General features: G+C 36.3%; 1 protein-coding gene across 4 annotated transcripts in view; it reads left to right on the plus strand.

The window, feature by feature from the left end:
• Positions 1-13677, plus strand: part of CTNND2 (catenin delta 2) — an 821463-nt gene that overhangs the window by 543606 nt on the left and 264180 nt on the right. For 2 of the 4 annotated variants that reach the window (XM_090276223.1, XM_090276225.1), the window contains exon 10: positions 6437-6499. The exons of the other annotated variants lie outside the window; for them this stretch is intronic. In XM_090276223.1, the coding sequence (XP_090132349.1) occupies positions 6437-6499 (63 nt within the window). The remainder of the gene's footprint in view (positions 1-6436; positions 6500-13677) is intronic. 4 annotated transcript variants of the gene reach the window in all.

Below are 13677 nucleotides of genomic sequence, written 5' to 3' on the forward strand. Positions count from 1 at the left end.
TCCTGTGATTCTTAATTTAATTGAGTCTGCAAAGACACTGTTTCAAATAAGTCACATTCACAGGTACTGGATGTTAAGATCTGAACATATCTTTACAGGGGCCATTTTATAGCCCACTATACATAGTTTTGTAATTTGAGATGTGATTTATTTTGTGTGCAGTTTCTGTATTCACCATTATTTTGTGTTCTGAAAAGTCACATCACTTAGAATAATTTAACTAAATACAGCAGTTTTAAGTTTCAAAGAAACAACTAAGACCATTCTTTAACTGTATTTTCTAGGGCATATGCAAGTAATGGATGATTTGGGAATTAAAATAAGATATCCAGCAATCTACAGATTGTGCATTTCTCTTGCTGACATTAAATGGAGTAGAAAATACAATTAGTAAAATTTTGTCTGAAGCAATATATTAAGTTCAATGCATTCCCCACAGATTGGCACAAAGTAAAATCCCAATTAATTTGAAATCTTGTCAGTTGTAGTTGTCTCAAATGATTGTTTCTCTTGATTATAGAGCTGTAGTTTATGAATAAGCAGGGAACAGAGAAAAGTTGAAGACATGTGGTGTAAGGAAGGTAAATAATGTTTACTGAGTACCTGCTTGGTTAAAAATATGGAAAATCATTGGAATCAATGAAACCTTATTTATTACCAGAGCAACCCAGAAAGATGATCAGATCTTACCTGCCTTGTAGCTGAAACTACTAAGAAACAGGAGGCATTCGTAAAATGGCGCAATATGCACAGTTAGGAATCAACAGAGGCAGGATTTGAACCTGGTGCATCAGTTCCATCCAGTCCCAGTGTGCTCTTCCACTGGCTGGAGTGTAAAGACTGTTGGAGCAAGGCTCAGAGAACAGGATTCCTGTTCTGACTTCACCACTAGCCAAAGGTGGATCAAGAGACTGTGCTGATGGGGTGAAGAGAACCCTTTCTGGCACAAGATGCCAGAATTTGAATAGTTGCTAGCTATGAGACCTTGAGTCATTTATGCTTATCTTTGGGGCTCAGTTTCCCATCTATAACACAGGGATGATGTTAGCACCTACCTCATGGGGTTGTTTGAGAATTAAACTGAGTGATTTATGCCTTAAGCACTTGTAATGGCACCTGGCACTCGGGAAGCCCTTGAGGGCACCTGCCCTCATCCTGTGCGTGTTTATCAGCTCTCCTCCAACCCCACACCATAATTGGATTGCTGAAGGCTATGCAACACCCTAAAGGATGAAATGTCCATTAACCCCAAAATGTCCTTTTTTTTTAACTAATTGAAATATTTTTAAAGTGTGCATTAGCTGATGACAAAGAAACATTTAAATTTTTTTAGAACTTTCTTGTACCTGTAGTTCTAGACCTGCCTCATTCTCTGTCCTTGAAAAACAACTATTTGTTCACAAAAAACCTTTGCTTGGATGAAACATCATTTTCATCAGAAGCTTAAGAACAAAAATAAGCTGTAACATATTACACAAGGAGAAGATAGTCATTAATTATTAGACTGGATTATTTGAGTTTATAATTTATGTCCAGATAGATGATATTCAGTTTCACTGATGTGGCAAACCATGTTAAATAAACCTTGACTAAACCTTGTTCCAGGGAACTTTTCAACAAGTTTTGCAATTGTCATTTTTTATCAACTACCTTTCTGTGGAAGTAGTTTTATTTGTTTCTGCATGTTTGTTTTCTAATTATGCTCCAAACTGTGTTTTTAATTTGATATTGAACATTTGTTTTCCTACATTGGGCTTGTCTAGCATTTATACTGATGAGTCTCACTGTGAAATGAGAACTTAATAAGATGTTAGTTTCAGAAGAAAATGGTACTGGTTATTGGTAAAAGAGACATATAATCAATAAAAATTTAATAAGAGCCCAAACTGCCATGCGTGCATACTCCCAAAGGTCTTCAGAACAAGGCCCTGATTAATGTATATCATGTAAAAATTAAGATTTTCATCAAGTTTTAGAATATTAGTATAGGATGAGTAGCACCATCCATGATTATACCATTAAAATGTACCTTGGCTTATACCCAAGTTAATATGAGAACGAGTAATGAATATTGATGGAAGTCATTGTTTAAGGTTGTCCATTAAGTGTGTTCAAAGGGAAATATTTTGATGGTGGTGGTAGGGAGGGAAAGAATGAAGCAGGAGCAGGCAAGGTGTAAAACCTGTTAAAAATTAAAAGCAGAAATCGTAATTACTCCCCAGAAAATCTATGTATTCATTCAAATTGTGTTTTTCCAGTGCTAAATTTAAAAATCTTAATACCCAATAGAGCAAAATATCTTTTTAGGGAAACTTACTATGTATTAGAATAGAGTAAAAAAATTATTTTCTATTGGAAAATATACACAGAGGGAACTCTACCATGCTGCTTCATGTCAACCCAAAAACAAATGAGGATTTCTTAAGTGTAATGAGCATGAGGTTGCTCAATAATACCGTATATCTGGGCCCGTAAGTGGCAGTTATTCAGAATGCAATTGCCGTTGCAAGGAAGACAGGAGCTACTCGTTTTACTGAGATGCTTATTAAGTAGAATGTCTCCCACTGCAGCTCTGTGAACCTTTCCATGACATCGTTGGAATTAAGTGAAAAGCAATTTCATTGAACCAAAAGCCCAATTTTTGTTTGAGCTTATGGCTCTTAATAAAACAAAAGCAAAGCTATTTTTAACAAAGGCATTGAGTTTCCCTGGCTAAAGAGAGGGAATCCTCAGAGAAACAGTATTCCCTAGAAACAAGGGGACAATTTTGCACCTGAGGACAGGGCTCCTGCATGTAGTTAGTCATACACCTGGTGCATGTATCACCTGTGTGCCCACCTGGACACCAGACTGTGGTTCAAATTTCAGCCAGATCACCATCTGAGTCAACAAGTATCTACATTAATATTATAACAATTTTAAAATGACACTTTAATTAATATATGTGTCAGCAAACCTTTTGTAAATGGTCAAATAGCATTTTAGGCTTTGTGGATCAAGAAGTAAATTGAGAATATGTCAATACTTATATAACAAGAGAGGAAACAAATGTCCACAAAATTATTATTAATGAAATCCAAAATATAATAAAATGTTAACAGTGTTTCATAATACAGGTCTATCAATAAGAATAGAGTTATTTTAGGGAAATAACATTTCACGTAATTGGAGTTCAATGTTAGTGTTTCCTAGCACCAAATCTCTTGTAAATATTCATCAGTAAAAGCTGGTTTTAGCTCATGGGCCATTCAAAAACAGAAGGTGGCCCAGATTTGGCCCAGGGACTGACCCTGCCCTAACATAGTATGAAATTCATGTGTTTATGAGTATAATGCTAATATCCTTCTCTGAAATATAAAAATAGATACTTTGCCCAAAAATGTTTTAGTAAGGTAGCCCTTTGGATCTAAGCGATTGAAATTAATTTCTGTGATATTTTTATAAGATTGATGCATTCTGTCTCCCAGATAGAATTTAGGAGTAGGTGGCCTGAATGGATTCATACAATTTTTCTTTTCCGACTGGAGACCACCCATGAATGAGTAGTAAAATCAGTTTAGAAGGTTTTGACTAGCATTTAAAAGATTGAGGGGAAGAGAATAGAATAGATTACATTTCCCATAGTACGGAAGGTTTGATTTTAGTGATTTAAAAAAGGAGTGTCAGACTTGGGTATATTTATGTGCATTTGTACGTCTCAGGTCTATTTTTATTATGAATCTTGATGTAAAATACATGCAAAAGACTGAGAAGAGCAGTATTTACCTTTTCAAAAATAACAAATATTTAAAAAGTCTCCTTGGTGCTGACAGAGGCACAATATAACAGACATCTCTAGCTATTTTACGCTAATAAATCATGTTATAATTGATGAGTATAAAATAATTTGAGTGGGTAAAAAGAGTGGTGTTTTCCACAGTAGATGGTGAGTGATCAGATAAAGAAATGACATAATTTCATCATGAAAATGTTCTCACACTGCTATAATTGTTTTCTAAATTAATCCACAAATTTGAGTGCAAAATAATTAAATTGATTATCTGTTTATTTGTCAGGAATTGGTATTTAAAAAATTATAGCTGCATATCTTTGTTAGAACATGGAAATTATAGTTTCAGAGAAAAATATTTTTATAACATTTTAGTTTGCATGCTGCAAACAACTTTAGCATGGTATTTTACACAATTTGTCCCCTTTCTAGTAAGAGTTGTTTTCTCTTTATGCTAAGGGGATGGCTTTTATCTCAGAGTGAAGTCTTTTCTCTGTCTTCTTATTTCAACCTCCCATTCATTTCTCATTCAGCCATCCCTTGGTAGGGACACACCTGGTCATTGGAGCCAAGTTTGCTGGTGATATGAGATACTCAGAGGGACAACATGATCTGTCCCCATGGACTATCTAACCCCAGTGTTCCCTCTTCACTTGAATATAAACTATGCCATAAGGCCTTTGGGGCCCATCAGAGAATTGAAATTAGTGTCTAAAGGAAGTGGGCAATATTATCAATATTACTGTTATTTTTATAATCTTCATGTGTCTCTGAAAATCTTTCATATTTATGTGTGGAGGAATGGAAGGGGGGAAATGCTGAGTAAACCAGGAACTTAAATAAAATTAAAGTCACAAAAGAAAACTCTTTTTGCCTCAGTCTAATTTTAGTTTTTAAAGCTAAGTATTACCCAAATTGTCAAACAATCAATATTTTATATGAAATACTGTATATGTGACAAGTGGGTATGCAAGATTATCTAGCTCTCACATATTAATACATACATACACATATACCCACATACACACACATTTGTAGATACAGAAACAACATATTGTGACCCCTTAGTGGGTAGTAAGATACTTTTATTGGTCATGAATAGTGTTTTGAAAATAATTTACTGGAATGAAGCAGAGTAGACTATAATAGGACAGAAAATAACCTATCAAAAATACACCTACCTTAGTCAGGATACCTTTTTTCTCTATTCCATTATGCATACTTTTATGAGTTGCAGTATAAATATTTCAGATTGTGGCTCATTGCTAAAAGTTTTTGAAAAATAGTGCTGAAGTCATAGTGGCGGCAATGATTAACAGGATCCTTTTATCTCCTACATATTTTGTATCTGATTGCCAAGTGTTAATGCATAATAATTAGTAGATTATTTCCTGGAGATGCATAATACAATTTAATTTAAGTAAATATTTTAATGTTTGGTTCTATATGGCATTTACACAAACTAACTATTATTTGGGTAGCTTTTTCTGTGTGCTGGTTATTGTAGCTGTCCTATCTGCTGTTTTAAGCTTTTTAGTAATAATAAGGCTAAGGGCTGGGTTTCAATAATCCAGTAATGCCAAAGAATTAAGAGATGTAGTGTAGAAATATAATATTAAACACTGGGACAGTGACCCTTGGCAGCCTGATTGTGTTGTACCAGTGCGAAAGGGGGATGGGAGAGGAGCCTGTTTGAAGGGAGGAATGGGCATGGCAGATGGCATTCTGATTCTGAAGCCAAAGAGCTTGGTTCTCTAAGTATAATGGGAGAAAAGAGATTGATCCTCTCTGATACTGCTTCTAATGGCGCCATGTGTTGAAGCAAAGATCCTGTATTTTTTATGAACATTACATGATCTATTGTCTCCCTGTTGAATAAAAATCAATCCATCTAGAAACTGACACTACAGAAGCATGAGAATTCTCACAGTCCAAATATAACAGTGGCTGGATTTCTTTTCTTACCATATTGTTTTCCTTTGAATGTATATGAAGAATAGGCTTATAGAAATACAACAATGAACCTAACAGGCTGTATGGTCCTTAGGCATGGTATTTCACCAATCATTATTAGCCAATGCATATGACTACATATAAATGCGTCATTACTTAAGGTGTGGGTCTCTGGGTGTATAAATTAGGAGTTGCTTGTTAGAACTTTAGAAATAATGTAGAGAAAATCATGCCATGCTTGAACTTCTTGTTTGTGAACAAAACAAAAATAAAAACAGCCCCTCATTGGGGAAGTTCTTCTAGCAGGAAAAACTTCTAGTTAATTCCAACAATAGTGTAAGCTGAATTTTACATTTAAGGTTTAGATAGAAATTTCATGTAAGTTTATCATGAAAATTTTGTTTACATATTGGAATTCATGAGTGGTGAAATATAATGTTTGTGAATGGTAATGCTTTATAAATATGGTAGTTTTTGAAAAATAATTGTTATGTGATTAATATTCCCATGATTAACATATCATGCAATTAAAAGTTCCATGTTTTATCATTTTTAATCACTAGTATTGTATAGTTTTTGTGTTCTGCAGTTTATAAATAGACATTTATCTTTCTAATGTTTCTGCCTTTTAGTTTACGTAATGTGAATGTGAATATTGATGATGTCCTGCTTTTCTGAGGGGGAGGGCTTACTCCTGTAAAAATCATTCTGCAGGGTTCCAAAGTGCAAGTCTAGAGAGGAACTCTGGCAGCATTTGCAAAAAGAGGCACCTTTTTTGTAAGTATTTACATTTATGCCAAATGTATATTGTGAACTGCGTGTACATATAGTCTTTGTTGAGACCAGAGCCCTGGCTTCTTTATTGGAAACATGTAACTCCCTGTCAGTTCATTTGGCTCTATTATAAAACTACACATTAAATATGTGCTATGGTCCAGTTGAATATGAAGTATGGACTCCAGATACTTTTTCTGAATGCACATTGCTCGCTGTTAGGGAAATCCTATTTCGAAAGAAAAGAGACTTAGAAGTAAGTACAAATTTAAGTAACTATTCACAGACATATGAGCTCTAAATGGTTGAAAAGTGACACGAAAAAACACAGATTCTGGTGACATAAAAGAGCCTTCAATATATAACTTTGATTGCACTTGATGTAAATGGTGTGACGATGCTTCCTGTGCATTTGTTGTGTTCTTTTTCAGTTGGACTTTGGGTGATTGAGAAAGTAAATAGGTATCTTACTGATATAACTCCAAGCTCGCTCAGGACTTTTTTTAAAAGCATGCCCTAAGTTTCTAATGTTCATCTGGAAAAGAAATGTGGGAATATTTGAGCACATATTCTGTGTCTTGTTGAACTACCTGGATTTTCCAGGAATGACACTGATGCCAGACATGTCAAAAAAAAAAAACCCCACTTCACACGAAGTCCCTGAATCACACTTGCCACGGGCACTTTTCATTAGGAACAGTGTTTCCTTGCGTTTCACCATTACTGGTGTGATCCGTCTGCTTTTTGGATAGTTTTCGTATTTAAGGTTTTCTGCACAAGAGCAACATTTGCTCACTCCCCTCAAGCCTCATCTTCTCTCTTGTATGAAACTGTCTCCGGTCTTTCAATGCTGTGAACTCAGGGGAAGCAAGAAGTGCTTGGGTAAAATACCAACACCAAAACATTGGCAAACGTTTTTTGGTGGTCATTTTAATAGTTAAATTGTTCATATAAAATACAGCGAGCTACTAGAACTGAAGGTTTTCCTTTAACCATACAATTTTGTTATTATTAGGACACATTTTCAATAATTGCAAAATGTGTGCCGTCGCATTAAATCACACCGTACATATTTGCCATTTCAGTGCCAGACAAGTAAAGTGGCTGCCCCTTCTTGTTAATTGGTCTTCCGAGAGGGCGCTTTGGAGCAGGGACCATGTTGCTTAGGGTCTTTCAAGTTAATAAAAATCTATTAAAGGTCTTATTTATCTGGATTTCAGTTAGTAACTGATGACATCTAGTTGAGGCACTCAAATAGCCATCCCCTGGGGACACAGATCCAAAATAAATGGTAAACAGGTTTTCACAACTCAGAGCAGACGTTTACAGACTAAGGAAGTTAAACCCCAGCCCATGCAGTACAGTCGACAAATCACTCATCACCTGGCTCCAGGTAACTGCGGAGGGTGAGCCCTGAGTGGACAGTGCTGGTCTGGGAGGTCCCATCAGGTCCCATCCTTGAGAGGCATGCCCTCCCAACAGTCATTCATTGGAAGGAGGCTTCCGCTCATCTCTGTGCATTTATGGCAATTCGGGAGCAGGAGGCATTGTCTCTCCTCATGATGCTCCCTGGAAGAGTTCCACATTGGAAGCCAACCCATACTGGCAGCTTCTTTATTAAAATATGTGCAATAGAAATTATGCTAATTAAGCTGCAGTGTAATTATAGACTAGAAAGATTCTTTGAACTCTGAATTAAATTGTTGTAGATAAATGGGCATTAAGTTAATAGTGTGCAGCTAATTATGAAAGGTAAAGAAGAGGAAGAGAGGGGATCGGTTGCACGAGGTTTTAAAGATGCTGCTGCCCCAGGCAGACACACCCATTAAGGCCCAGATAACCCTGTGATGAGAGTCCTTCTAGCCTTTTTCTCTGATTTTCAATACTACAGTTAAAATAGCCACTGGTGACCAATTAACCCATTTAACTCTATTTGTCTGCGGCATTTACTGCAGCAGAGACTTAAATGTGGTGACACTCTGCAGCTTCATGTCCTATTCCAACTGTATTTGTGGATTTAATTGTTTATTCTTTACGCTTTTGTGTGCATTTATGATCATTATGAAAATGAGGTGAGGCTCCATCATCCCAAAGTGATTTTGCTGTGCTCAACTGAAGCTGTATCCTGGGAAATAAATTCTTTTCACTTAGAATTTTAAAAAGCTCAAGTGGTAGTTATATGCCTTTTGTTCCAAAGCTGTCAATTCAGAGGATCTGAGAAATACCATTATCATGCTGCAGTTACATGAAAAAAAAAGTTAGTTATTTAATTCTTTCAGATAAAGAGTTCTAAAATCTATCAGTAGGTGGGTTTCCTGTGCTCACTGATCCAAGTCAACTGAACCAGCTAAATAAGAGGTACTTTTTAAAAAATAGAGAGAGAATACATACAGGAATACTGAGTGATTTTTCAACTAGTTTCAGAAAATTTAATGTTCACTTGTCATCTGAGCAGAATGGCTTGACACCCCATTGAACAGTACTGGAGAGTTCACAGAAATACAGATCCAGCAAAACACTAGGTGTTAAGAGGACTGATGTAGAGAGGTCCTTTACAGAGGGTGTGACAGTGTGGTAAAAGGAGAGGGTTTGTTTGCGGGACGTCACAACTCACTCTTCTGTGTTTTCAGAGAACTTTTATTGCTTTTTCAGCTGGAAAACTAACAAAAATGTTTCACTTTTACCAATTCCTTCATGTTTCTATCATCTCTCTTTTCTACTTACATTATTGCTGTGTTCTTACATACAGATAATTTCACACATTCACAATGAATAGCCCTGAATTTTAATTGGGATTTTCTAAATCTTTTCTGACATATCTATATATTCTTTACATTTATAGAAATCTGTCTTTTGACTTAATAAAATTTAGCCAGTTTTTGTTTTGTTTTGTTTCTAGCATGTCATTATGTTTCCTTTGCCAAGGTAGTTTTGGCACAAGGTTTTTAACTTTCAGCCTCAATTCCATTACCTGTGAATCAGTAAAAACATTATGTTCTTTCTCAGAGGATTATAGCAAGAGTTAGAAAACTGCAGCCCATGCGCCAAACTTGGCCCACAACCCATTTTTGTAAATACAGTAGGAACCTTACATTTATTCTACACTCTTAAACCCACATAACTTTAACAACATACGTATACAGTACTGCAAAATCCCGCAATATAGCGAGAAATCCGCAATAAATAATTAAATATAATATTTTTTAAAATCCCACAATACAGAGAGGCTGCAATAAGTGAACTGCGATATAGAGAAGGACTACTGTAAAGTTTTATGACAACATAGCCTTGCCCATTTTAACTTTTCATCTATGGCTGCTTTTGAGCTATAGCTACAGAATTTAGTTGTCGCAACAGAGCCTATGTGGCCAGCAAAGCCTAAAATATTTCTTTACTGTCTCTTACCGGGAAAGGTTTGCTGTTCCTTAGATAAGACTATTAAATTTGCATGTTTGTGTACAAAACATATAAGTGTATGTGTGTGAAATATAAGACTATGTGTGTGTACATATACATATGTAGCATCTATATAAAAGTTTTAGCATAATGCTTGACACATTGAAATCATTCAATATATGTTGACAACTTTAAATGTTTTTGTTAAATCCAGTTTTACTTTGCTGTTAGAAAATTAGTTGTGAAAAGGACATTGATGCGATACCATGAAGCTCTCAAATTAGTCACAATTAAAATGTTTTTTTCTAAAGCATTTTCTAAAGTAAAGACTTTGTTATAACTTGAGCAGTTGTTGATTATAAGAAACTATATCATGGTATTTTTCCTAATGTATTAGTTATCTAGAGCTGCCATTAAAAATTACTACCAACTTGGGTGGCTTCAAACAAAGGGCATTAGTCTCAGAGTTCTGGAGTCTAAAAGTCTGAGATCAAGGTATCAGCAGAGCCATGCTTTCTTTGAAGTCTCTAGGGAGGATCCCTCCTTGCCTCTTTCTAGCTTCTGATGGTTACAATCCTTGTCACTCTTTGACTTATAGATGCATCCCTCCAGTCACTGCCTCTGAGTCACATAGTGTCTCCCTGCATCTCTCTTCACATGGTCTTCTCTCTGCATCTCAATGTCTAAATTTTACTCTTGTTATAAGGATACCAGTCAGTGTGACCTCATGACTGCATCACATCTACAAGGTCCCTATTTCCAAATAAGGTCATACTCCAAATAAGGTTCTGGGGTTAAGACCTCCATAAATCTTATCAACATATCGTAATCGATATATTTGAGGGGAAAATAATTCAACCCATACTATCCAGTGACTATCCTTTGGAAAATTCATAATTCTCATTTTGTTTTATTTTTTAAGTATATTTTATTGATTGTACTGTTACAGTTGTCACAATTTTTTCCCTTTGCCCACCTCTACCCAGTACCTCCCATTCCCTTCAGCAGTCCCCACCCCCTTAGTTCATGTCCATGGGTCAGTCATGCAATTCATCTTTAAAAAACACACAAGCAACAAAGAAACAGAAAATATGGACAACCTCTCTTTATAACTAAAGGAAGGCAAATCAAAACAAGACATAGTTTTTCATCTATCAGGTTGGCAAAATTTTTAGTTTTAGAATATTCAGTGCTATTAGAGTGGGTCTTCTTACTGTCTGACATCAGTATAGTTTCCTGTATCCTTTTTTGAAGTACAATTTGGCAATATCTATGAGAATTTACAGTGCACATACCCTTTGACTTAAGTCTTACTGCTATAATTTACTATACAGATATACTCACAAAGATGCCAAATTATGTGTACTAAGGACATTCTTTTTTTAAGTATATTTTATTGATTATGTTGTTACAGTAGTTTCAATTTTCTTTCCTCTTTGCTCCTCTCTGCTCTGTACCTCCCTTCCCTCCAGCAATCCCACCCCACTTAGTTCATGTCCATGGGTCATGTATATAAGTTCTTTGGCTTCACCCTTTCCTATACTATTCTTAACATCCCCCTGTCTATTTTATTCCTACCAATTATGCTTCTTAATCCCTGCACCATTTTCCCTTTTCTCCCCCTTGCCCTCCCAGCTGATAACCCCCCAAATGATCCCATACCTATGATTCTGTTCCTGTTCTGGTGGTTTGCTTAGTCTGTTTTTGTTTTTGTTTTTTAGATTCAGTTGTTGATAGTTGTGAGTTTGTTGTCATTTTAATGTTCATAGTTTTGATCCCTTCATTTTATAATATATAGTAGATCAAAGCAAATGACATAAATGAATATTCCATTTTGATGACTGGCACTGAGAATAAAGACTGACCAAAATACTGTTAACAACACATTTTTAAATTTTTTGATTCAAAACTAAACATGAGATTTCAGATGACATGCCACCAGATGGAATGTAATTTTAGACACATGGATAGAAAGACTCCATCCAGGTCAAGAGTGACCTTATCTACCCCATACACCACCACACCTGGGACACTGTGTCCAGCTGCTGGCAGCTCTTAAAAGTGGCACGTGCACAAGCTGGAGTGTGTTCAGAGGAGAGGGAGACATACTCAGAATCAAGCCAGACTGGGAATGCTTGGTATTTGATGAAAGTATATATGAAAACTATGGAGTGGGTGAGAGAACAGAGAAGCACACAATACTTATGAAGTCCTGAATTCAAGGTTCATATCAGAAAATACAAAGAAGTATTTTCAAAGTGACTCATGATGGCACCATTGATAACACTCTTCACATGGTCATTTATTCTCCCAGTCTTAACATCCCCTTAGTTCTCTTGCTCATTCTTTCTTCCTCTCTTCACTCTTACCACCTCCACCCTCCTACATACATGCAGTATACATACACTTGCAATCCTGTTTCCTGTATAAATGTTATTTTGGTTTTTGAAATTGAATATCCATATATGAACATTGTTCTGTTACTACATGTATTGTTTAAACATAATTTTAATGACTTTAAATATTCTATGGTTGTAGCATTCTTTAACCATTCTTCTTGACTGCTGTATTTTAAATACAAAATGGGTCATCATTGAGAAGACATTTTAGATATCTTGAAAGGGTTCAGAAGTCAGGGACAGAGTCAGGTGGGTTGAGGCACAGATGTGGGGTCAATGTTAAAAGAAAGTTCAGAGTTTATCCTCAACTGGATATGGGCCAGTGGAAGAAGTATTCTCTTGTCATTCCCACATACATAAAATTTACCCTACGGTCTGTGTTCACATGTCAGGTGAAGGTTGGACTACATGGACATCAAGTTTTCTTTCACCTCTGAAATGCTATTTTTCTGTAAGAACCATTAGACATTCCTTCTGGAGCATGGCAGGTCAGATGTAAATAAATTAAATGACTGACAGCAGAGTGTTTTTTTCTAGGAAGAGTCACATATTGAAAGAAGTTGGAGGGATCAAGAAAATCAGCCAATGGATGTAAAATGTGCCTATGAAACTCGTGACATCTTTCATAGATGAAATATGACCTAAATAACACACTTTGATTTTTTGGTTTATCTTAGACCTTCAGCATAACATTTTCTATTTTACATAGTTACCTAACACTGTTTGGTCTAGGTAGTGACTGAGCTGCTTTATGGTATATAAGTTTAGTATTTCCACTTCAAGTAGTCTTTCAGGAAAGAATATTGTGAGCCCATTCACATGCATATGTAGCTACTACAAAATCTATTAGATTCCATGCTTTCCCTTTTTCCCCCACTTAATATTAGTTGTAGGCTGGAAAGACCAAAGCCAGCATGCCTGAGGGTGGGTGGAGTCCAGGAGGGTTTGCAGTTGGAGCATCCCACTTTCCAGAGCCTGAGAAACAAATGGCCTGAGGGGCTGCTCTAATGACTGACACAGAAGCCAAGTAAAAGTGCTAAGTGACTCTGTCCTTGGAACATTTCACTGCCTTGTCTGCTGGTGGATTTTAAAACTGAGTATTTGTCGGCCTCCATTGCAAACCCCCAGGGAAGACACTGGGTAGCTCACCAGATCCTAAGCACAGTGCCAGCATGTAACAAATAACAAAACATTGTGTCAGCAGGTTCTGGAGGGAGGGGCTCCCCAAATACAAAGAGGTTCTAGCCTGCCCCCTTCTCTTACTTTGGGGCAATGCCAATAGACGTGGCCTGAATCCATAAAAGACTGAGGTACCACACATGCCTGTGGCCCTATTTCTAATGCTTAATGGTCATTTTGCTCCATATTTAGACTTACTTTTAATTT

This window comes from Furipterus horrens, unplaced genomic scaffold (assembly GCF_987537825.1).
Source record: "Furipterus horrens unplaced genomic scaffold, mFurHor1.1.pri manual_scaffold_5, whole genome shotgun sequence".
In the NCBI taxonomy this organism is placed as follows: Eukaryota; Metazoa; Chordata; class Mammalia; order Chiroptera; family Furipteridae; genus Furipterus; species Furipterus horrens.